At 49.2% G+C, this 25,747-nt stretch overlaps 2 protein-coding genes and 3 pseudogenes across 2 annotated transcripts; 2 read left to right on the forward strand and 3 right to left on the reverse strand.

Moving 5' to 3' along the window:
- Positions 1 to 30: 30 nt before the first annotated feature.
- Positions 31 to 19,620, reverse strand: CCDC78 (coiled-coil domain containing 78). Its single transcript, XM_066640816.1, has 15 exons — positions 19,543 to 19,620; positions 18,833 to 18,964; positions 17,877 to 17,963; positions 14,941 to 15,120; positions 13,416 to 13,589; positions 12,495 to 12,545; positions 11,026 to 11,114; positions 8,821 to 8,899; positions 7,208 to 7,333; positions 6,679 to 6,890; positions 5,389 to 5,563; positions 3,472 to 3,515; positions 1,558 to 1,624; positions 1,174 to 1,274; positions 31 to 148 (listed from the first exon to the last, which is right to left on the reverse strand). Exons 1-15 carry the CDS (start codon positions 19,618 to 19,620, stop codon positions 31 to 33), a joined length of 1,713 nt encoding a protein of 570 aa, XP_066496913.1.
- LOC136634066 (5S ribosomal RNA) lies at positions 8,277 to 8,395 on the forward strand (annotated as a pseudogene).
- On the reverse strand, positions 12,038 to 12,152 carry LOC136633834 (5S ribosomal RNA; annotated as a pseudogene).
- A 3,835-nt stretch (positions 19,621 to 23,455) lies between the features above and the next one.
- Positions 23,456 to 23,578, forward strand: LOC136634086 (5S ribosomal RNA; annotated as a pseudogene).
- A 337-nt stretch (positions 23,579 to 23,915) lies between these two features.
- Positions 23,916 to 24,770, reverse strand: PERCC1 (proline and glutamate rich with coiled coil 1). The gene has a single exon (XM_066640817.1). The coding sequence runs from the start codon at positions 24,768 to 24,770 to the stop codon at positions 23,916 to 23,918; it is 855 nt and encodes a 284-aa protein (XP_066496914.1).
- Between the last annotated feature and the right edge of the window lie 977 nt (positions 24,771 to 25,747).

Raw genomic sequence — 25,747 nt, forward strand, 5'->3', positions numbered from 1 at the left:
CCTTTTCCTCCGTGGTTTGCAACACAGAGACTACATGTCCTTGCTGAAGTTCCTTTTGGGTTTTGAAATTGCTGGAGCGCCAGCACTAAGTTCGCCTGAGTCCTCTGTTCCCAAGAGTTTCCTTAGCCTCAAGATCTCCTCCTTGTATCTGCAGTACGGACACAACAAAAGCAGCATCAACCCAGGGATGTCAAAGTTGCAATGGTACAGGCCCCCAGTTCTGACTGCTTCTGGGTTTCCATCCCCCAACCCATGGAGAATGGCAAGTAATGGTGAGCAATCTCTCCGTAGTTGGGTGACTTCTGAGCAAAGTAAGACCTCAAAGCTGATTTCTAGATGCATGCCTGGTGAGCTTTGGTGGCAAGCACCTAAAGTACAGAGGGCAATAATGGGGGAGAGAACTGTTCTCGTCCAAGCTGAGGGAGTGCAAAGAACCCAGGTCCCACCTGTATAACTAGCAATGACATGGGCTGGGCTCTCCAGGGACCCCTGACTTCCATGACCGAGAATGTAGTGTTTTATCTACTGGCTTGCGCTGCTTAAGAACATAAGAACAGCCCCACTGGATCAGGCCATAGGCCCATCTAGTCCAGCTTCCTGTATCTCACAGCGGCCCACCAAATGCCCCAGGGGGCACACCAGATAACAAGAGACCTGCATCCTGGTGCCCTCCCTTGCAGAGTGATAGGTGCAATTAGTCTGTGGAACTCCTTGCCACAGGATGCACATAAGAACATCAGAAGAGCCCCGCTGGGTCAGACCATAGGCCCATCTAGTCCAGCTTCTTGTATCTCACAGTGGCCCACCAAATGCCCCAGGGAGCACACCAGATAACAAGAGACCTGCATCCTGGTGCCTCCCTTGCATCTGGTATTCTGACATAGCCCATTTCTAAAATCAGGAGGTTGCTCATACACATCATGGCTTGTAACCCGTAATGGATTTTTCCTAAAGAAACTTGTCCAATCCGCTTTTAAAGGCATCCAGGCCAGATGCCGTCACCACATCCTGTGGCAAGGAGTTCCACAGACCAACCACATGCTTGCAGTTCTCATCCTCGGCCACATTCCCAGAGGCACAGGGAAGAGGAAGTCGCCATCCAACCCAGGAGTTCTGGACTCCTAAGTGATACTAGAGTGCATACAAAGATTTCTGTAGGGCTGCTGGCCTTACCGCACAAGATGCTTGTCCACGTACTCCTGTAGTTCGGCCAGCTGCTCTTCCGCCACTGTGACCCGGGCCAGCAGCTGGCTCCTCTCCTTTTCTAGATCCTCCTGGGATGGTAGAAGGAGAAAGGCTGGAAGGATGACTTATTTACATTGTAATGCCTAGGCCATATTAGTGGGAGTAATCAATGCTCTTGGCCTGGTGGAATAGGATGCTGCCTTCTGGGTCCTGGCGGCAGCTATCCAGGGTTTCTTATCCTAGTGATACCAAGACTTGAACCCAGGGCTGCCTGTCTGCCCAGCAGGTTGAACTACCACTGAGGTACAGCCTTGTGTGCTTAGCACTGAGGATCTCTGTCTGCTTGTGAGGTATCTTGTGCAAGTGTTTTACCTGTGTGTTGTGTGTGAATTCTCGTAGTTGCTTCCTGAGCAATGCCCAGCCCTCCTCCTCCAGCATGCTAAGAAGAAAAAAAAGCAGAGGTGAGTTGAAACCAGACCCAGAAAATCCTCTCCTCGATCAAGCTGCCGACCAGGTCACTATTCCAATGAGTTCAGTTGCCTGAGCTGATCTCGGGCAGGGACTCTTTGTGGTTTGGGGCAGGGGTCTTTCATGACATAGCTGACATGAAGCTGACTTTATATCGAATCAGACCATTGGTGCAACCAGGTTACTACTGCCTAGCTGCAGAATGTCAGAGAGAGGCTTTCCAAGCACTACCTGAAAACTGTTACCCTGGACATGCCTGATCTTGGAAGCTAAGCAGGGTCAGGCCTGGTTAGTACTTGGATGGGAGACCGCCTGGGAATACCAAGTGCTGTAGGCTTATACCATAGTCTTTTGAGACTGAAGGTTGCCAACCATCTCCCTATACTGAACACTATCTCCTGATCTTGGAAGCTAAGCAGGGTCAGGCCTGGTTAGTACTTGGAAGGGAGACCACCTGGGAATACCGGGTGCTGTAGGCTTATACCATAGTCTTTCGAGACTGAAGGTTGCCAACCACTACGCTACGAGCCCTCCCTATTTTATAGATGCACCGGTGATCCCGACTCAGTGTAAAAATAACTTCCTATATTTTTACATTGGCAGCACTTGTTTTTATTGTTCTGTTCCCTATCTGGTATCATTAAGGGAAGCATATAAATTTTTTGAACTGGCAGGTGCCCCACATAGAGCCACTCTGTGCCAGAAGGATCAGAGGCTGTGATGACATGTCATCTTTTTGTGCGTCCACCTCCTTCGGTCCCTTGACCCAGTTCCTCACAATATATTAGTTCTGGGCCCCTGAGTTCTGACCACATGTTCCCCCATGTCTAGAAGTTGACCCATGCTTGGAGGAAACAATGAGTGAAGACTCAGCCAAGGGAACCTCAGGTACACTGTTCCGGCTAATGCACAAGTAAAGTATTCTTGGGGGTGCACAGTAGCCTTCAACAGAGCCTGGAGTATCAGCTCTGGCATTTCTCTGTTTTAATTCTCTTTTGGGCTTCTGGGTAAATCCCACTTATTTCATTGCGGCAGCTTAAATTGTGGCGATAGGTGAACTAATGGTGAGGAAATATGCAAGCCAAGCGTGGGAAAGTTCTTTCGAGTCCGTCCGGGGAGTGCATAATCAAAAAATAGGTCACATTTAATGTTCAAGGAATTCTGACTATAGAAAGGGTGGTACGAGCTAAGGAATGCATTGTGTTCCAGCTTATGAACGTAGAAGGGCATTGGGATTGCAAGAGCTCCCTCTAGAGGGCACGTTAGTGTTTAAACCAGTGGTTTCCAAACTTTTTGGCACCAGGACCCACTTTTTAAAATGACACTCTATTGGGGCACACCTAGGTTTAAAAAAAGCTTTTCAAAAATCTAGAAAGAAATCATATTTTTACTTATTTATATGTAAATAATAACCAGAAAAAAGATGCATGGACATTTATCTCCCTATATTTACACATGCTTGCAAACTGCAGGAGCTCCTTGCAGGACAATTCTGATTTTTGAAAAGCCTCAGGGCTTGAGGAAATTAGAGCCCAATCCTATGCCTGTCTACTCAGAAGTAAGTCCCATTAGAGTCAATGAGGCTTACTCCCAGGAAAGCGTGGATAGGATTGAAGCCTTAGTTATCTGATCCTAAATCACCTGTGTTTTCACTGGAGGCTCTGCTAAGCTGTTGTGGAACCCACCAAAAATCAGGCCACCACCCACAGTTTGGGAACCACTGGTTTAAACTCTGGAGGAAGGGGGATCATAATTTTGTTGATGGGACACTCACATCCTGGTAGAACATCTGATGCTATGATAAGGCAAAATACTCACTGTGAAGGTGGCGTCCTTAAGTCAGTATTTTCATTCAGCTTTACCTTCGAGGTGAGAAAAAGGATGAGATATTAGGGGAACATAGGAAAACTGGTACATTTTGAAGTACATCTGGACACATATACCCCATAGTGACACCCCATTAAAAACCCAACAAAAAATCAACCTTAAATTTCTACATTACAGCTTTTTCTCTGCTTGCCCCTCGTCACTGCTCTATAACTTATTATACTTCATTTCAAGCTCTAGACTCATTTCATCTCAGATTAGAGTGGGTTGCAACAGTTTTCAAAAATGTATACAAGTTGGAAATAAGGAATTAACAAAAAAAAAAAACAACCTATCCCTAAAAAATATAAAAGGTATATTTGAGGTCTAGCCAGTGCCTGTTTGCTCAGAAGTAAATCCCACTCTGCTCAATAGGACATACTCCCTGGTAAATCTGCATAGGATTCTAGCCCAAATGTAACATGAGCAGCTTGCTGTCTCTCAGGTAGTCCTTAGGAAAGACAATGGCCTAACCCAGGGGTGCTCAATAGGTGGATCGCGATCTACCGGTAGATTGCGAGGCAAAATGAGTAGATCGCGGAGTGCTGACCCCCCCCCTTCAGGTGCCTCTGGGAGGAAATGCCAGGAGTAAGGCCCATTGTACTCAATGGGCCTTACTCCCAGGTAAGTGTGGCTAGGATTGCAGCCTCACAGCCTAATCCTAGGCATGTCTACTCAGGAGTAAGTCCTGTTATACTCAGTGGGGCTCAAGGTACACCAACATACATTGTACACATAAATGTTATATGTTATGATGGCGCAAACATTGTTAAAAAAAACTCTGGTAGATCTCCAGGCCTTGCTGGGTTTCAAAGTAGCTCTCGAGCCAAAAAAGTGTGAGCACCCCTGGCCTAATCCTAGACATTAACATATGCCCCTGTCTCAGTTTGCCTTCTGTTGAGCCTGATTCTTCTCAGCTAAGGTTTTTTGAAAAATAATTCCACAAGGACTACTTGAGCAACCCTGTTAGTGATGCATGTCACTATTCCTGCTGTAGGAGTTGTTCCGGGACTCCAATCACCCACTGGCATACCTGTGGGGAGGGCTAGGGGGGCAAATGCCCTGGGCAGGAGGCATTGCCCTGATCTGCCATTTTCTTCTTTTTCTTGCCTGAAATGGGCACGTTTTTGTGACCTTAGAAGGTCTTTTAAGGGGGGGAGGCTACCTGCAGCCTCCCCAGCCCCCAGAGGACCTTCTGAGGCTTTCAAAAGACATGAGAACAGCATGTCTGGCTTTTGCAGAAATCAGAAGTGCCATTTTCAGGTGGGGGTTGGCATTTTGCAGTCCTGTGCCCCCAGGTGGCACCGGCGCCAGGTCCGCAATTGCACTCGCCCTTGACTACACGCCTGGCCTTCTAAGGTCACAGAAGACCTTCTCAGGTCACAAAAACGTGCCCATTTCAGGCCAAAAAGAAAAAAATGGCAGCAGAGGGGGAACGATCAGGGCAATGCCCCCCTGCCCAGGGCATTTACCCCCCTAGCCCTGTTTGCTGAAAGCCCTTGTGTTCAGGGCCTGCCCAAGTCCTGCAGCTCCTGAAGTGGCACACCAGAAGCAATTCTGACTTATAGCCTACCACTCTCCTCTCCTCCATACTTCCTCTTCTGCTCCATTCCCGTCTTCCTTTTCAAATCCAGAAAGAGAGAGGAAGAGGAGCAATAGAGGCATGATGCCTGGGATGTTGCCCGGTCAGGGGGGGTGGCATTTGATGAGCCCCCTCAGGCACTGGGAGGCCTTGTGCCAGTCATTCCTCCAGCTCCTTCTTTTTGTGAGGCTCCACAAACAAACCCCTTAGCCACTCTCCACGTACTCCTCTAAGGGGACCCGCTACTCAAGCCACAGCTATGCAGCAGAACCCCCCTCCCCACTCACTTTCATTTGCAGCTCGTGCAGTTGAGCCTCCAGCTTGGCTTTGTCCTCTCGCAGACGGTTCAGCTCCTGAGAGGTGCTTGTCAACAGCTCAGCATCTGTGAGAGCAAAGTGGTATTCTGGTGGACCGGGGTCCATTTCGTTACTGCCCAGCGACCGGATCTGTTCACGCTGCATCCTGTTGGCCAACTGAAAGGGTTACTCACCAGCCCTTGGGCCTGATGGGGCAGTTCATACGCTTTCACATTGGTACCCAGAACCCTAAATCATCTAGCTACCAAGATATTAATCTAGTCAGAGCTGTGCTACCAAAGCTTGATGATACCATTCAAGTGCAGGGGGGGGGGGGGGAGCCTTGAATGTGGTATTGAACCTAAGAATCCCAGCTCCAATTTAAAACAAAGACAGGTTTCTAGACCTCAAGATGATGAAGGCAGGCTGTTTGTGGACAACACCCTGGTGATTTCCACCACCCCCCTCCCCCAATTTGTCAAGGGCTGGCAGCCTTGTGGCTTCCCTGTCTCGGACGTCTCTGGGTTACATAAGAACATAAGAACAGCCCCACTGGATCAGGCCATAGGCCCATCTAGTCCAGCTTCCTGTATCTCACAGCAGCCCACTAAATGCCCCAGGGAGCACACCCGATAACAAGAGACCTGCAAGGCATTCTGGGAATTGTAGTTAAGAACATAAGAACAGCCCAGCTGGATCAGGCCGTAGGCCCATCTAGTCCAGCTTCCTGTATCTCACAGCAGCCCACTAAATGCCCCAGGGAGCACACCAAATAACAAGAGACCTGCAAGGCTTCCTGGGAATTGTAGTTAAGAACATAAGAACAGCCCAGCTGGATCAGGCCATAGGCCCATCTAGTCCAGCTTCCTGTATCTCACAGCGGCCCACCAAATGCCCCAGGGAGCACACCTGATAACAAGAGACCTGCAAGGCTTCCTGGTAATTGTAGTTAAGAACATAAGAACAGCCCCACTGGATCAGGCCATAGGCCCATCTAGTCCAGCTTCCTGTATCTCACAGCGGCCCACCAAATGCCCCAGGGAGCACACCAGATAACAAGAGACCTGCAAGGCCTCCTGGGAATTGTAGTTAAGAACATAAGAACAGCCCCACTGGATCAGGCCATAGGCCCATCTAGTCCAGCTTCCTGTATCTCACAGCGGCCCACCAAATGCCCCAGGGTTTGGGATGCGTCCCGCCTGGCAAGCCTGCCAACCACTGCAGAAATTAATCTCCAGTGCAACTGGGGTTGTTGCTGCCCAGGACAGACTCTGCCCCTACCTGTATACAATCAGCAAGCTCTCGTGCCTCTTGACCAGGTTCTGCAGGCGTTTTTTGTAGCCGCGCGCCGCGCTGGCCAGCTGCTCCTCCCGAGACTTATAGGAACCCCGGATGTCTTTTAGCATGCTGTCCACAAAGCCCTTCATGCGAGCCAGCTCAGAGTGCGCCTTGCTTGTTCCCGCTTTAGCCACCGATTGGCCCTCCATGTATTCCTTGGGACACACAATACCGGCTCACATATCAGCCTAGTGAGATCCAAGCTTTCTTCTTCTGCTCCCTCAGGCCTTTTCCTTTTTTAAATCATGGGGCGTCCGCAGCAGCGCTAATGCACTACCAGGTAAATCATGAATGGGGGGTGCAAAGTCACACATCTATGCAGGGGGGCGGAGACCCCCTCATACCATCTTCTGCGTGGGTTTGAGATGGATCTAAGCAAAGTGGTGGGCTTCCTCCTATACCGGGCGCCCCCCCCCTCCCTGTGTGGAGGGGTTTATGTGCATTTGGTTGCCCAAGGGCAAAAAACACTCACCGCCACATCCGAGACATACTGAACAAGCCGTGATCTGTACTCCTCATTCACCTCCTTCAGCTGGAGCTGCAGCCAGGAATTCTCGGCCTCCACCTCTTGCAGCTGGTTTTGAGAGGAGAGTAGTACCTGCAGCCCAAGCAGATGAAAGGTTGACCTTGGTTATCAGGTTATGTACAATGGGTCCCCCAAGATAAGAACATAAGACCCTCCCTGTTGCACCAGACTAAGGGCCTGTCTTCTCAGAGGAGCCAACCAGAAGCCTCTACTAACTCCTATGCAAGGCTTAGCAGCCTTTTCCTACAATTGCCCCGGGAGCAACTAGCATTCAGCTTACTGCCTCTGAACATGGAGGTCCTATAGAGCCATTTCCCAGTAAAAACCATTGCTATACGTCTCCTCCACCATGGATTTGTCTGGTTGGTGGTTGGCAACCTTCAGTCTTGGAAGACTATGGTATAAGCCTACAGCACCCAGTATTCCCAGGCGGTCTCCCATCCAAGTACTAACCAGGCCTGAACCTGCTTAGCTTCCAAGATCAGATGAGATCAGGCATCTGAAGGGTTGCTGGATTTGTCTAATCCCCTTGGAAAGCAAGTGCCATCGCCGTGTCATGATGCAATGAGTTCCATCGGTGTTGCATGAAAATTATTTTCTTTGGCCCGTTCTAAAGCTACTGCCCATTGACATCATTGGATGGCCTCCTAGTTTTGGCATGATGGGAGAGGGAGATAAAGTTACCTCTACCTATTTTTTTCAATCTTCCCTATAAACATCTACCCTTTTCCTTGGCTAGAAACATGAATTTCTGAAGAAGAAGAAAAATACCCCATCTGGCCTGTTGGAGTCTGTGGTTCAATATTGGATGTCCAGTTCTGCTGCAGCTTTCAGAACACTGTTAAAAATGTCTCACCTTTTTAATAATCTAGGGTCACAATCCTAACCAGATCTACTCACAAGTAAGTCCTATTTTGTTCAATGGGACTTACTCTCAGGAAAGTGTGGTTAGGATTGCAGCCTAGGTCTCTTACAGATACTGATTGCCTATGAATGTTTCAACTTTTGTAGAGCAATTTATTGATGCTTTACCCTGCAGGTGCCTGATCTCGTCTGATCTCAGAAGCTAAGCAGGGTCAGGCCTGGTTAGTACTTGGATGGGAGACCGCCTGGGAATACCAGGTGCTGTAGGCTTATACCACAGACTGAAGGTTGCCAACCCTGTACTGAACACTATCGTCTGATCTTGGAAGCTAAGCAGGGTCAGGCTTGGTTAATACTTGGATGGGAGACCGCCTGGGAATACTGGGTGCTGTAGGCTTATACCATAGTCTTTCCATGCCTCATCTCGGAAGCTAAGCAGGGTCAGGCCTGGCCAATACTTGGATGGGAGACCGCCTGGGAATACTGGGTGCTGCAGGCTTCTACCATAGTCTTTCGAGGCTGAAGGTTGCCACCACCACCATTTATGGCTTGGGTGGTGGTGTGCTTCCTGGGACCTTCTGTCAATCAGTGAAGTGCGTTCTAAATGTAGATAGCAACACTCTCTGCTGACCATGTAGCTCTTTGCTGTGGCTTCCACTCCCCAGATTTGCACCCCGGTATCCCCTGCGTCTTACCGCGGACTGCTCTGCCAGCTTGTGCTGGGTGTTCCGAATGGCTTTCTTGGCCTCCTGCAGTTCCTTGCCCATGGTCGCCCTGCATGCACCAAGATCACAGTTGCCCACAATTAGGTACATTACCAGGGCCAGCCCACCCTTTCAACCGGTGGCATGGCTAGGACGTGCGGAGGGTGCGGGCCACACCTGGGGACGCGCACGGGGGGGGTGATGCGCTGGCGTCCCACTGGGTCAAACCCTAGTGATATGCTTTTACCTACCTCTGCCACTCCCCCTCCCCCTCCTGAGGCTTGAAAAGGGAATGAAGCAGAAGTTTGGAAGAGAAAGAGCAGGGGTGCCCAAACCCCAGCCCTGGGGCCACTTGCAGCACTCGAGGCCTCTCAATGCGGCCCTCAGGGTGCCCCCAGTTTCCAATGAGCCTCTCTGGAGATTTGTTGGAGCACGCCCTGGCCCGACACAACTGCTCTCAGCATGAGGGCGACTGTTTGGCCTCTCATGTGAGCTGTGGGATGAGGGTTTCCCCCACTGCTTGCTGTTTCACATCTGTGATGCAGCAGCGGCAGCAAAGGAAAGGCTGGCCTTGCTTTTTGCAAGGCCTTTTATAGGCCTTGAGCTATTGCAAGACCTTCATTCATTCATATAAGTTCACCTTCAATATATTCATTTATGTAAATCTATGTAAATTTATTCAAATTTTAAATGTAAATTTATTCTTTTTTTCCCCGGCCCCCGACACTGTGGCAGAGAGATGTTGTGGCCCTCCTGCCAAAAACTTTGGACACCCCTGGAAGAGAGTAATGGGCTGGAGGGTCTCCCAGGAGACACTCTAGACCAGGGGTGCTCAATAGGTGGATCGCGATCTACCGGTAGATCGCGAGGCAAAATGAGTAGATCGCGGAGCCCTGTCTCTCCAAACTGTTAATATGTCAGTTTCGTCTAGTGACTAGACAAAACTGACATATTTAGCTAAACTGACACTGAAACTGACACTTTAGCTGCTCTTCAGGCATGCAGCAACAAAACTGACGAAACTGACTAGACTCCAGTAGGGGCTCCATACATTAAAGGGGGTGTCTGTCAGACGCTTCCTTCCCCCCTGGTAGATCTCCGGGCCTTGCTGGGTTTCAAAGTAGCTCTCGAGCCAAAAAAGTGTGAGCTCTAGACCAGCACTCTTTTCTCCTCCAAACTTCCATAGATCCTAACTGAACTGACATGCAGTGTGGAAAAGGGCAAACTTTAGTCTGCTAGAGCAGGGGTGTCCAAACTTTTTGGCAGGAGGGCCACATCATCTCTTTGACACTGTGTTGTGGGCTGGGAAAAAAAATAATTAATTTACATTTAAAGTTTGAATAAATTGACATAAATGAATATATGAGAGAAGAAACTTACATGAACGAATGAAGGTTTCACGATAGCGCAAGGCCTATAAAAGACTTTGTGCAAAGCAAACCCAGCCTTTCCTTTGCTGCCGCTTCACAGACGTGAAACGGCAATCAGTGGAGGGACCCCTCGGCCTACACCTTGTGCAAGAAGTCAAGCAGTTGGCTCTCACACTGAGAGTAGTTGCGTCGGGCTAGTGTGGGCTCCAGCAAGTCTCCGGAGGGCCAGAGGCTCATTGGAGATGGGAGCTAAGGGCCAGATTGGGGGTCCCTGAGGGCCGCAAATGGCCCCCGGGCCAGGGTTTGGGCACCCCTGTGCTAGAGCATGGTGCATTGCGTGTCCAGCCATGTAAAGAGATGGATATAAAACACTTTAACAGCATGCACTAGAAGAGTGAAGCTTCATCCCTCGCATTGACATCCCACCACATGAGTCAGGGGTAAGGAAGAACAAGGGCTGGGAGACAGAGGGCACAATCCTAACCAGGCCTACTGAGAAGTAAGTCCTATTTTGTTCAATGGGGCTTACTCTCAGGAAAGTGTGATTCGGATTGCAGCCACAGGCTAGGAACAGAAACATTAGGGGCAGAGAGATACCAGAATCCCATTTAAGGATGGAATTACAATTCCACGAGTTATAAACTGGGGGGTCTGTAATCGAATTCTGGGGCTCTGGAAATTCCACGGCTCCCTCACCAGACTGCAGTTTCCAGAATTCCTTGGGGGGAGCCATGGAAGTTAAAGTGGTGCACAATCAAGTTAACTACGTATGGTAGATTTGCCCAAACTCAATATCCAGGCTAGGCTGTATGGTGGTCTCACTTACACTCTTTCCTCCAGTTTCTGCTGCTGGGAGCTGTAAATTCCTTTCATCTTTTCAATCTCTGCAGTGACTTGATCCTGGTTTCCAAACAGCTATTGGGGAGGGTGGGGAGGAAAGAACAGAAGGGTCATATTTCAGAAGGGTCATATGAGCATTTAGGTCATATCCTAAAATATTAGGACATCAAAGGGTGCTTACTTTCCAGGGTCATTTTAACAGCAGCATCAGCCCTGTAAAATGAATGAGATCTGCACAAGACCATTTATTTCATAAGAACTGCCCCACTGGATCAGGCCATAGGCCCATCTAGTCCAGCTTCCTGTATCTCACAGAGGCCCACCAAATGCCCCAGGGCATTTCAATGGAGCTTGCGCAGGTCAACATCCTCATTGATTATGGCCCATATGTTAACTGATACAAAAGTGTCCTAGAAGAGGCCCACAGGGATGGCCAAGGGTGAGGAAGATAAGTTGGAGCCACAGAACCGTGGTCAGCTCCAACTTTCTCCAGCCATGTTGAGCCATTATGTACTTTCCTGGTCTGACTGTCCTTCCCAGGTGTCTCTCCTTCCTGGTAGTGTGGTGAGTCTTCAAGGGGCATACCCTGGGTCTGGAGCCTGGCACCTCTCCACCAACTTCCACCTAGTGCATTGTCCACAGTGAACAGACACCACGGAGCAGACACTGGGGGATGAAAGATGAAATGGGGGATGAAAGTGCAGAGGGAAGCAGTTGGCTCAGGAGAGCTGCTGCTGGGGGATGCAGTCCAGGAGGCTCATACCTCACTGAAAGGTTCACAGCTGACTCTTCTGCAGCTTGGGCTGCTGCCATTCCTGGCCAGGTTAACTACTCTTCCTCTGTATCAAATGGTTGGCAACCTTCAGTCTCGAAGGACTATGGTATAAGCCTATAGCACCTGGTATTCCCAGGCGGTCTCCCATTCAAGTACTAACCAGGCCTGACCCTGCTTAGCTTCCGAGATCAGATGAGATCAGGCATGGAAAGACTATGGTATAAGCCTACAGCACCTGGTATTCCCAGGCGGTCTCCCATCCAAGTACTAACCAGGCCTGACCCTGCTTAGCTTCCGAGATCAGATGAGATCGGGCATGGAAAGACTATGGTATAAGCCTACAGCACCTGGTATTCCCAGGCGGTCTCCCATCCAAGTACTAACCAGGCCTGACCCTGCTTAGCTTCCGAGATCAGATGAGATCGGGCATGGAAAGACTATGGTATAAGCCTACAGCACCTGGTATTCCCAGGCGGTCTCCCATCCAAGTACTAACCAGGCCTGACCCTCCTTAGCTTCCCAGATCAGACGAGATCAGGCATGTGCAGGGTAACAGTTGCCTGATCATTTCCTGAGGCTGGGGTCATCATGACAAAAAAAGGGTGCCATTTTGATTTCCGCCCACAGGCACCAAAATATCCCAGGGTGCATGGGGTGCTACGCAAATAGAACACACTCACACTTCTTTCCAGTTTCCGGCGCTCATGTTCTGAAGCGACCACATCTTCTGGCTAGTGGCAGGAAGACACGGAAGACAACATCCATTATAATTCTGATCATTAGTGGGAGATAGATTTCTGCATAATTAGTATTATCTACACCAGTGGTTCTCAAACTTTTTAGCACTGGGACCCACTTTTTAGAAGGACAGTTTGTGGGGACCCACCGGAAGTGATGTAATGCTTGGAAGTGACATCATCAAGCAAGCAAGCTAGGCTGCAATCCTATCCACAGGAGTAAGCCCCTTTGACTATCATTGTTAAGAACATATACATAGAAGCCTGTTAAAAGGACAGATGCAGTCACATACCATGGTAGCATCGAGTCTAATATATTTAAAATAAAATATTGAAATGAATGGGGATCCGCCAGAAATTAGCTCATGACCCATCTAGTGGGTCCCGACCCACAGTTTGAGAAACACTGACTTACTCTCTAGCAGTGATTTTCAACCTTTTTAATCTCAAGGCACATTGAGAAGGCATTAAAATGGTCAAGGCACACCATCTGTTTTTGGACAATTGACACTGTGCTATGAAGGAGGGACTCATATCCCCCAATGGCCCTACTAAGAAATGACCCTTCCCCAAATTCCCGTGGCACACCCAGGAACCGTTCGTGGCACACCAGTGTGCCACAACACAGTGGTTGAAAATGGCTGCTCTATAGACTGAGGAACTGGTGTAACAGTTACTCCCGTGTCATAGGGAACAATGGGAACTTTTTGCGGGAGAAAGGGGCCTAGGGATCTCTATCGGATCCCAGGGGCACCTTCACCAAATGATACTTCCCAGGATTCTTTGGGGGGGGGACCCATGGCACTGAAAATGATACAGTACCAATGTATATATTTTTGAGTTTTCAGATCTAAAGATTCATACCTTCACTTTGCAGGCAGAGAGATGGTGCACCAAAGCACGAATTCGTTCCACCTCGGCGGAAGGCTCATTTGCTTGGCTTTGAGACTTGGGGTTGTTACTCTGGGCATGGGGAAAGGAACTCTTGGTGTTTACCAGGTTTAGTAATTCTCGGCTCAATTCTTCATTGTTAGCGACCTGCAGAGCAAAACAGGGGAAGGATCCGGTTTACCGGGATCAGACAGGGTGGAACTGTTCACTCAGCTCAGACTGAACAGTGACTGTGACGTGAATGCAGGAACTTCAGCTTCCAAAGACCACCATAAGAACAGCCCCACTGGCTCAGGTCATAGGCCCATCTAGTCCAGCTTCCCGTATCTCACAGCGGCCCACCAAATGCCCAGGGAGCACACCAGATAACAGGAGACCTGCAAGGCCTCCTGGGAATTGTAGTTAGGAACATAAGAACAGCCCCACTGGATCAGGCCATAGGCCCATCTAGTCCAGCTTCCTGTATCTCACAGCGGCCCACCAAATGCCCCAGGGAGCACACCTGATAACAAGAGACCTGCAAGGCTTCCTGGGAATTGTAGTTAAGAACATAAGAACAGCCCCACTGGATCAGGCCATAGGCTCATCTAGTCCAGCTTCCTGTATCTCACAGTGGCCCACCAAATGCCCCAGGGAGCACATCAGCTAACAAGAGACCGTTTTCAAGTTGTTCAGCCCCTGGACTTACTGGGAACTGACTCCCACCGCAAATGGGCTGGTTTCAGTCCTGGGAGGTCTGGCAATGGGGCTCCTGAGCCTAGGCAAGGATGGTGGGCTATAGGCATGACCAGGACAGCCTAGGAAGGGGAGCAGGTGGGTGAGGCAGTCCATGGAGCCTGATGAGGCCAGCAAGGCAAATCAAAGAGCAGGTTTGTGAGGAGGAGGTGGCTGGCTCCAGACTGGGGAAAGCGGAGCGGGGTTGAGGTTAGTGATCTTGAGGTCTAGGGCACAGGACCCTTCAGGAAGGCAACTCAGCCTGCATGGCTGGGAAAGGGCCAGGGTGAGAGAAGCCCCCTCCCTATAATACTCTGAGACCCTATAGCAGCACCTGCCTGATCTGGATGCAGGAAGACTGGCCTCTGGCCATACAACTGCAGGGGTGAGGGGCAAGATTCTGGGCTCTCTGCCCTGCCACCTCACCCCACAAGTGGTACTTTGGCTGGTCTACTGAATGTGTTGGGGAGGTAGGACCACGCCTGCCATCTCCACTGCCAACCCCCAATGTCTGCAAAGTGGGACCTTCTCGCTGGGTACACAGAAGCCCCTCCATGGATGAGCACTTGGGGGTCCACGTATTAAATGTGCCAAAAAAATGTGTGCGCATATGCATTTTGGTGGGGAAATGGTGGTGCAACTATGACACTGCTTGTGCCACTTGGGTATGGGATTGCCCCCAAAATCTGGCAACTGGCCCGGATGTCAAAAGCCGACGAGGCAACCCTCGGCTTTAGCAGCAGACTCAATACAGCAAGATACTTAGAATGTGAACAGTTGGCACCTCCTGTTCGTGTTCCTTGCCCAAGGCAAGATAGTTGCTTTTCAAGACAAGGTACTCGTCCGCCAGCTCCTTGTGATTGGTCTCCAGGGCATGCAGGCGATCTCGAAGGGCATCGCGCTCCCCAGTTACCCTCTCGTCATGGAGCTCAACTTCCAGAATGCGATTTTCCAAGGCCAGAATCTGGGAACAGAAAATTCAGGGAGCGGAAAGTCTTACAAAAAGAGGTGATATTTTAAAACAGGGGTCTCCAAACCCTGGCCTGGGGACCAGATGCAGCCCGTGGCAAGCCTCTATCCGGCTCACAGTCAAACTCTTGTCCCCTGCAAACCTCTGGCCCACTCAACTGAACATGACCAGAACTGTTTGGACCAGAGCAATCACAAGCTCTGATTGTGTCTGGAGGGTGTTCTGAGGGCCAGAGAGTTTGAATGAATGAGCCCATTCGTTCATTTATTCACTCATCTAAGTTCCAGCTCAAATTTATTTATTTAAATTTCATATTTAAATTATTTTTCCGGCCCTCAACACCATGCCAGATATTTGATGCAGCCCTCTGGCCAAAATGTTTGGAGACCACTGTTTTAAAAGATCACAGGCCTGTGAAATTGAGGGTCGGAAAACCTTTTTAAAAAAAAATTTATGGTGGTTTTGTATGAATTTGGGGTGTTGATTCCATAAATTGCATCGGTTTCGCCCTGTCGTGTCTAGTTTTGGAGATACGGCATAGCTGCTTTAGGGCCAGCTCAACCCTATCCTGTGCTATATCCAGTGCAGGATTGGGGCTGGCTGTGGTGCAACCCGGGGCAAAGGGAATCTATTCCCCTTACCCCGAGTAACGTGGCAGTAGACCAAATGGGGCTGCTTGGATCTGTGCCACTTAAAGAGGTGGGGCAGATCCGAGCAGACCGGCATTACGCCAGGCTACCCAGGAGGGCGGTTAGGATCCCACCTATTGTTGGCAACCTTCAGTCTCAAAAGACTCTGGTATCGCGCTCTGAATGGTGGTTCTGGAACAGCGTCTAGTGTGGCTGAAAAGGCCGATTTGGGAGTGACAATCCCTTCCACACCGGGAGCAAGTGCAGTCTGTCCCTGGTCTGTCTCCCTGGCTATGGGCCTTCCTTCTTTGCCTCTTTGCCTCAGACTGTTGGCCAAGTGTCTCTTCAAACTGGGAAAGGCCATGCTGCACAGCCTGCCTCCAAGCGGGCTGCTCTGAGGCCAGGGTTTCCCACTTGTTGAGGTCCACTCCTAAGGCCTCCAGATCCCTCTTGCAGATGTCATTGTATCGCAGCTGTGGTCTACCTGTAGGGCGCTTTCCTTGCACGAGTTCTCCATAGAGGAGATGCTTTGGGATCCGGCCATCATCCATTCTCACAACATGACCGAGCCAACGCAGGCGTCTCTGTTTCAGCAGTGCATACACCCTAGCTCCACCCCCTTCCTGGCCCAGCCCACCCACCTCCTGCCTTCCCCCTGCCCCGGAACGCCTCCAGGCTGCCCTCCCCCAGCCCTCCCCAGACTCTCGTGCCAGCTGAGGTAGGCCAGTACAAACTTACCAGGTGCTGGCACTAGGGAGGCCAGATTTGGCCCTCAGTGGCTGGCACACATCCATGCACCAGCCTACCTTCTGCCACGGGGGCACAAAACTGTTTTATGGCAGGTTCATGTGAGCTGGTATCTTCCATATTCAGGTGTTCCCCAGGCTCTTATGCCTCCCTCCCCTTCCTCAGTCATCTCTTGGGTCTATTTTGAGTTTGTGCAGGAAGGGACCCCTCTCTTTTTTCTGTTGTGAAACGCCATGAACATTGATGGTGTCGTGCAGCTATCATACACAGGGTAAGGGAACATATGTTCCCTTACTGCAAGGAGACCTCCAGTCAGCCCAGTTTCAGTTCTGGATACAGCATAGGCCAGGTGGCCCCACTGCGCCAGCACTGGTTAGGACTGGGCTGCCTGGCACTGACCCAGTATAAGGAAGTTTACTCTGCACATGCCCAATCTTGTCTGATCTTGGAAGCTAAGCAGGGTCAGGCCTGGTTAGTACTTGGATGGGAGACCGCCTGGGAATACCGGGTGCTGTAGGCTTATACCATAGCCTTTCGAGACTGAAGGTTGCCAACCATCTCCCTATACTGAACACTATCTCCCGATCTCGTCTGATCTCAGAAGCTAAGCAGGGTCAGACCTGGTTAGTACTTGGATGGGAGACCGCCTGGGAATACCGGGTGCTGTATAGGCTTATACCATAGCCTTTTGAGACTGAAGGTTGCCAACCATCTCCCTATACTGAACACTATCTCCCGATCTCATCTGATCTCTAAGCTAAGCAGGGTCAGGCCTGGTTAGTACTTGGATGGGAGACCGCCTGGGAATACCGGGTGCTGTATAGGCTTATACCATAGCCTTTCGAGACTGAAGGTTGCCAACCATCTCCCTATACTGAACACTATCTCCCAATCTCGTCTGATCTGGGAAGCTAAGCAGGGTCAGGCCTGGTTAGTACTTGGATGGGAGACCGCCTGGGAATACCGGGTGCTGTAGGCTTATACCATAGTCTTTCCAGACTGAAGGTTGCCAACCATCTCCCTATACTGAACACTATCTCCCAATCTCATCTGATCTCTAAGCTAAGCAGGGTCAGGCCTGGTTAGTACTTGGATGGGAGACCGCCTGGGAATACCGGGTGCTGTAGGCTTTATACCATAGCCTTTCGAGACTGAAGGTTGCCAACCATCTCCCTATACTGAACACTATCTCCCAATCTCGTCTGATCTGGGAAGCTAAGCAGGGTCAGGCCTGGTTAGTACTTGGATGGGAGACCGCCTGGGAATGCCGGGTGCTGTAGGCTTTATACCATAGTCTTTCAAGACTGAAGGTTGCCAACCGTATCAGGAGAAGCATGAAAATTGGAAACAGTCCTTGCCCCAAAGCAGGCTTACCATACATTTCAGCTCAAAATTTTCCGCTTCGTGTTGCTCCCTCATTTTATTGGAGTCAATCTGGACATCAACGAGGTCCTTGGAAATCTAAGAGGAAGCGGGCACAGTGAGCTTTCTCTTGTTCCGCTCAAAGGCTACACCCTCCACCTTGGCACTGCGCAAGGGGAAATCGGTACACCCTTGTATACCGGACAATTCTCATGCCCATTGCTGTCTGAGCTCTGAGGAGGGCCGACTGCCCAGGGTGTTCTCTGCCTGCTGCATTGGAGGAGGTCGATCACAGGGGTGATGCGCTAGCCTCCCGCACCAGGTGACCTTAGTGATACCACTGTCCCTACTCACTTGGACCTGTAGGACAAATTAGCCTGAGAATGGAGGCAAATCCCCACTTATATCCCTCCCCAACATCACCTAGCTTGCAACTAACCCCTCCATCATGGGGGTGACACTCTGGCCTCCCGCACTGGGTGATGCCAACCCTAGTGACACCACTGTTCAGAGGCAAAACGAGAGGGGGGGGTTGGCTGGAACCACACAACTGAGATGTCCCTGGTAGAGGGAAGTTGTTAAGGGGCATGATAGTTCAGGTTCTTGAAACCAGGATGAGTTCTTCTAGCACTATTGGTGTTGTTATATCCCAGGAAAGACCTAAATTTACTTTTCTGTGAGTTGCTTTCCTAGTATTTTTTTTATATTTTGGGGGGGCAATAAACCTCACAAGTCAGCTGCCAAAGCATTGCTAACAAGAGTATAAAATAAATCCAAAATGTCATACAATGATGTAAAACGACAGTATACAAGCAACAGAGAAAGCCTGGCCTACCTTACAGGGTGGTCTGTCTGAGATATTGTACATGATGTGTTTAAATGCTTGGGGGGGAGCTATGATTTTCTCCTCCGCCCTCCCCCCCCACACACGCATGAAAGGAGCTTGTCCAAATGCTTGCCCCCCTCACCTTGAGTTTCTCTTCTTCACTGCGGACCAGCCTGGAAGACAGATTGGTCTTTGAGCCAGCCAACTGCCCCATTTTCTCCTGCAGCTCTCCAAGCTTGGCGTAGAGCCGTTCATTTCGGTCTTGCAGCTGAACCTGGGGAGGGGAACATAAATGACGGCGACGATGCAAAATCAGAGGTGACAGGCTCCCTTCCGGTATGTTCTGCCGTGGCAGGAAGCTGAAGTGCCACTTTGGGGTGAAGAGGGCAATAGGAAAAAGACATCCGTGGACATTGGGCTTGGAAGGAGGGTGCCTGAATTCAAGACACTACGCTTGGGAAAGGATGTGTATGGTGGAAACCTAAGGCCAGATTACTCTTACCAGGCGCATAACATTTCCTTAGTGTGCAAAGCACGGTCTTGATGTAGTCCTTACAAACCACCTTGTAAGGTAAGAAAGTATTTTATGCCCATATTGCAGATGGGGAAGATTGAGGCTCAGAGAGAGAGAGAGAGAGAGAGAGAGAGAGAGAGAGAGAGAGCCTCATTTAAGGCCTTCAGATGAGTAGAGCAGAGACAAAAGATCTGAACCAAGAAAGTACAGCGTCACTGTCCCATTACTTAGCCACTCTGCCACACTAACCATTACACCACACTCCTGCAGTCCTTATTTTCACTGGCCTTGGTGACCACGACTGCAACCAAAGATGGGCTGAATAATTTGACTCTTACATTTTCATTGGTGAGACGTTGCACCTGCTCTCGGAAGGCGCTGACGCTGCTGTTCTCAGGGGCATTTGTGAAGTCCATGCGGTCTCTGGGGTGGTAGCGGAGGCCTGGGGAAGTTGTTTGCTCTCAGCTGTAGTGCAGGTGTCCAGAGAGGAAACGAAGGTGCCCAGACCAGAGAGGTACTGTATTTCCCAGCCAGGTTCTTTCACAGCCAGGGTTGCTATAAACTTAGGTTGCTAATGGGCATGACTTTCACCTTGTTGATAAGGCAGTGCCAATGAGAGACTCACCTGGGTCCCTCAGGACAGTTTTTTAACCCGTGAGAATTCAGAAAAGGCCTCACTCAGTATAGCAGCTTCCTATGTAAGTAAGAGCCCAATTCTATGCATGTCTACTCAGAAGTAAGTCACATTAGAGTCAATGGGGCTTACTCCCAGATAAGTGTGGATAGGATTGCATAATTGTAATTGAATTAATTGTAATTGAAGTAATTGAAGTAATTGTATAAGAAGAAAAATGATGTCGTGTCTGTTTTGATCCTTGGAGAAGAGAGACCTGAGCCATGGGATGCAAGGCAGTTCATGGCTGAACACAGTCACGTTCTGGCAACTCCTGCGACGCCGCTGGAACCAACCATATTGGCCTCTGCCTTTCCATTGGACCATTTCAGCGACGTGGAGAGGGAGGATTTGCTGCATGGGTAACAGCCTATCCTCCACACCTACTTTACCCAGGCTTCGCGCACTGGAGAGGACACTGTGTTCCAGAACCACCATTCAGAGCGTGACACCATAGTCTTCCAAGATTGAAGGATGCCAACTAAACTTTTTTCTGCCGTGTTAGTTTAGGACTTACTGAGTAAGTTTTTAAACATGCACCTGCTCCCCTGCAGCCAGGAAAAAAACTTTAAGGTGTGGTTTTGCTGCACATCCTTAGAGCAGCTTCTTGAACAAAAGCTGAGATAACCAAGGGCACAAGCCTAACCAGGCCTACTCAAAAGTAAGTCCTATTTTGTTGTACCTGTCTCCAGATAGGTTGGCAAAAATGTATCCCGGTATATGTAACAAATGTTGGAAATGTAAGGAGGCGAAAGGATCTTTTTATCACATGTGGTGGCTTTGTCCTAAGGCAAAAGAATTTTGGGGGAAAATACATAGAAATATCCAAACTATTTTTAATTGTGTTATACCCTTCGAACCAGAATTGTTTCTATTGAACATTTTCCCTGAAAGCTATAATAATGATTTCAGACATATTTTGTTATATGTAATTATTGCAGCAAGATTAATTTATGCCAAGATGTGGAAGAATTCAGAAATTCCCATTATAGAGATGTGGATCAAGAAATTGTATGGAAATTATTGAAATAGATGTTTTGACGGAAAGACTGAGCGATGGCGGGATGGAGAGAATGCAGCAGTTATGGAACCTGCTATATGAGTGGTTGGATAAACGATAATGAGCTATTTAAGTGATGATAGTTATAGAAGCAAAATAGTATTAGCTACAGTTCTGCGATTCCCTAGTGTTTTTCCCTTTGTATTACCTTCATTCATTCAGTACCTTTATTGGCATACAGTTACAATACATACACACTTACATATACAAGAAAAAAACAAAACAAAACTTGAAAGAGCTGACTAGAGAACCATAACATACCAAACTAAAACTGACAATTATAAAGCACGGACTTCAGGAAGTAGGGACACACTTCAAGTTGGACGCCACTATTTGTGAAATAAATGTAGCTATCTGGAAAATGATGTTAGGGTCAGTGGAGGCTAATAAAGATTGCAATATAACAGAGACCTCAAAAGAGGAGTTAAGATAAGATTGGAGAACTAAGCATTTTCCCCTAGCCACACTATGGAGCGGGCAATGAAAAAGGAGGTGATCTAACGTTTCTGCAACTCGCTGGGGGCAAGGACAGATTCTTTCCTGAAGAGGAATACCTTGAAATCTACCCCAAAGAACAGCGGATGGAATAGAGTTGCAACGGGCCATAGAAAAAGCCCTTCTAATTTTTAGGGTATTACCTTTAACATATGCATTTCTGATTTTTCCTGTACCCATATCTTAAATTAAATAAAAGAAAAGAAAAGAAAACACACACAAAAAAGTAAGTCCTATTTTGTTCAATGGGGTTTACTCTCAGGAAAGTGTGGTTAGGATTGCAGCCCAAGTTTGTGAACCTTTCTATGCCCCTATGTCACCACAAGAGGGCAGCGATGAGCTTTGCATGTCCCTGTTTCTCCTGAAAGAGTTGGAGGAGGCCATTCAGAAAGTCTGTTCCAATGGACAGTGGATAGGTAGAGGTTTTCCCCCACTTGTTGTAAGGGACAGGGATGTCCCCCAGTAAAATACACTGACAGTTGTTCAGGGGAGACAAAGGGGAGTACTCCATAATGACTTGTGGAACTCCCCGCTGCGAGATATGGTGATGGTCCCATACTTATGAAGTTGGACAATGATCCTTTAAGGCCAGAGGCTCCACACAAAGGAGGAGCAGAGCCAACCTACCCAAATGCATAAAACTTTTCCGTGAGCTCCAGATCTTTGCTGGAGCAACATCTGAACCCTTCTGCTTGCAGCATCCTTCTACAGCCTTGTGTGTCCCCTTGGAGCTGTTCAAGGTCCTGTCTGGGCACCGGGGCTCTACCTTGGGGCTCTACCAAGGCCACAGGGCTGTACCTCATTTAGATCACAGAGCCCATTTGCAATGGGGTACTTAGGGTGGCAGAGCCACCCACAAGATGGTGGCTCAGGGACATGGAGCTAGTTGCAAAATACCAGGTCTGCAGGAGGTGACCTTCTACCCGTGACTTTCTACCCGCTGTAGTTAAGAACATTTGAAAAGAATCAATGAAACTGTCCCTGGAGTAGAACATGATGGGTTCTTAGAAGATTTAAAAGACTTATGGTTCTTCTTCCCTAGCAAAGGGGACCACATCTGTCAAGGATATATTTTGACCTGTAAAGGGGGGGGCGGGAAGAGATAGGAACGCTGACCTGAAGATAAGGAGCCTTTTCTGCAGAGACAAGAGGTTTGCTCAGCAGAAGACAAATGGCTTTGCTGATTGGGCCGGTCCTGGGTTTGCTTCCAGGCATTCCAATCATGACTCCATTTCCCCTACACAAACACACCCTTCCTGATATCACCTGCCTTTCGAAGCTACAGATCCAGGGCTCTTTCTCCCGGACATAGGGGGAAAATGATCTCCTCTGGGATCCCAAATTCACAGCACACTGTGGAGTCTTCCAAGCCCTTCCTACGCTGTATCTGAGAAACACAACAGCTCTGTTTCGTGCCTTTACCTGCTTTGTTCTATCACATTCTACAATATTTGTGAGAAGGGTGGATGATGGAGTCGCAGCGCATCCTTCACCCCCAGGCCACTGGCTTCCATCTCCAAACCTCCCCAAGCCACTTCCACCAAAAATCATTGCCTCCTAGGAGGTATCCCCACACCTCTTCGCAGTCCCAACTGAAGGGTCAGAGTCGCTTTGACTCCCCCAAGAACAGCATTCAGGTCCTCTAACTTTTGATTAAGAGTTGGCAGTCCTACCTCAATCAACAGGAGACTTACACAATCAGTGCCCTTGTAAAAGAAGAGGCCCGGATTAAGGTGGTGGTTTTAATCATCTTTATTTACAGATATACAAGTTAAGCAAAGAGGTAGGCTTGTCAGGGCAGGTGCATTCCCCAAACCTGAGATTTCTGAGCTGGAGCCTGGTGGTGTCACAAAACTGCCAACCCTTGAAAAATGGATGGCAGCAACTGTTAGCCTGCACATGCCCAATCTCGTCTGATGTCAGAAGCTAAGCAGGGTCAGGCCTGGTTAGTACTTGGATGGGAGACCGCCTGGGAATACCGGGTGCTGTAGGCTTGTACCATAGTCTTTCGAGACTGAAGGTTGCCAACCATTTCCCTATACTGAACACTATCTCCCGATCTTGTCTGATCTCGGAAGCTAAGCAGGGTCAGGCCTGGTTAGTACTTGGATGGGAGACCGCCTGGGAATACCGGGTGCTGTAGGCTTACACCATAGTCTTTCAGGACTGAAGGTTGCCAACCAACCTGAAAAATGGATGAAGGAATTCACCACTAGGATGGAGCTCAGGACTAAAAAAAATGTGGGGTCCGTCCCAGAAGGGGCAGGGCCATCAGAAAACTAGGGAGGGGGTTCAGCAGCCTGAGATTAACCTTTGCATCCCCCTATCCACCTGAACAGAAAGCAAAAGCTGGAGAAATGGGAAGATTTGGAACAAACAGGCAACCCTTCAAGGGGGAGAAGAGAGAATACCCCAGATGCCCAATAGAGAAGGTTGCAGGACCAGTGTGGGAAGGAGAAGAGTGTTACAGCCCCACTAAACCCTCATAGGCCAACAAAATGGTCTGTGTCCACCACCTGCCTGTTCATCTCACTTGTCAGCTCCCGGCTGGTGTTCAGTTCCTCCTGGCCGGTTTCAGAAGTCCAGTTGGCCAGAAGGTCACTAAAATCAGGGGGGTTGCTATTGAGTGCACACATGGGGCTGGGGGATGGCTCCTTCCAAAAAGACAGGGGCAACTTCCTGACATGCATGGGGGTGACATGGGCGTACTTCCTCTCCAGCCTCAGCTTCCTGCTGTCAGGGGGGGCCTGTTCCTTGAGGTACCTACAGAGGCCATATTCAAAGAGCTCAGCCAGGGGTCCCAGCTTGTCGGCCCCCTCTTTGCTGCAGAGAGGATGGCCCAGCTGTTGGTCTGGTTGCACCAGGGGCTTCAGCGGGTCAGAGATGTCGTCTTCTTCCTCCAGCTCCCCGCTCTGAGAAATCCTGACCAGGTCTGTGTAGTACAACACCCGCCCCGAAAGTGGAGGGGAGCGAATGTCCTCGTAGATATTGCAAGAGTCCGTATTTTCCTCTTTGCTCTTCCTGCCAAAATATCTCTGGATGTCGTCGCTGATGCGCTCCGCAAACTGGAGCAGCCGCAGGGTCGTTTCGGCCTCGCTTGGGCTGGCGTCGGTAGGGCTAGCCTGCTCCCCTCTGGCAGGGCTGTGGCCTGCGGAAGTGTCTCCCACCTCCCTGCCTTCCCTTTCTTCTTCCTCTTCATCCTCCTCCTCCATCCCTTCCTCTTCAGATAAGTCTTGGTAAAGCATCTCCTGGCCACCAGTGGGTGGTAGGAACGAGTGCTGGAACACCATGGGCAGCTGGAATTTGCCCAGGCTCTGTATTACGCCCCCGGCTGCCATCTTATTCCTCGCTGTACAGGTGGTTTAGTCTAAGCGATCAGGAAAGCAAAGCATCAGTGGCTAAGGATAGAATGCAGAATGGATTATTCTTGATACAGGACCATTTGTTCCAAGCACTTTCCCCAAGGAGTGTACAGTCTAGATCAGGGGTACCCAAACCCCGGCCCTGGGGCCACTTGTGGCCCTTGAGGCCTCTCAATGCAGCCCCCACTCTCCAATGAGCCTCTGGTCCTCCAAAAAGTTGTTGTAGCCCGCACTGGCCCAATGCAACTGCTCTCAGCGTGAGGGCGACTGTTTGACCTGTCCTGTGAGCTGTGGGATGAGGGCTTCCTCCACTGCTTGCTGTTTCACATCTGTGATGCAGTAGTGGCAGCAAAAGAAAGGCTGGCCTTGCTTTGTGCAAGGCCCTTTATAGGCCTTGAGCTATTGCAAGACCTTCATTCCTTCGTATAAGTTCATCTTTAATATATTCATTTATGTAAACTTATGTAAATTTATTCAAATTTTAAATGTAAATTAATTCTTTTTTTTTCCCTGGCCCCCAACACAGTGTCAGAGAGACCATGTGGCCCTCTTGCCAAAAACTTTGGACACCCCTGGTCTAGATCATCATTTCTCAAACTATGGGTCGGGACCCATTAGGTGGGTTGTGAGTCAATTTTCAGTGGGTCCCCATTCATTTCATTTCAACATGTACTTTATTTTTAAGATATGAGACTTGAGGCTATCATGGTAGGTGACCACATTTGGGGAAATGTTATAGATTTGTAATTTTAACAGGCTACTATGTCTATGTTTTTAACAATGGTAGTTAATGGGGCTTGCTCCCAAGTAAGTGTGGATAGGATTGCAGCCCTTAGGATGTTTGGGGAATTTTTTTTTAAAACAGATCAGCAACTGCTTGGGAGGGTTTATTTTAAATCTATGTTTAAATGTATACTTATTAACTTCTAATTTACTTAGGGCGCAATCCTAAC

The sequence above is a fragment of the Tiliqua scincoides genome, chromosome 13, assembly GCF_035046505.1.
Source record: "Tiliqua scincoides isolate rTilSci1 chromosome 13, rTilSci1.hap2, whole genome shotgun sequence".
Lineage (NCBI taxonomy): Eukaryota > Metazoa > Chordata > Lepidosauria > Squamata > Scincidae > Tiliqua > Tiliqua scincoides.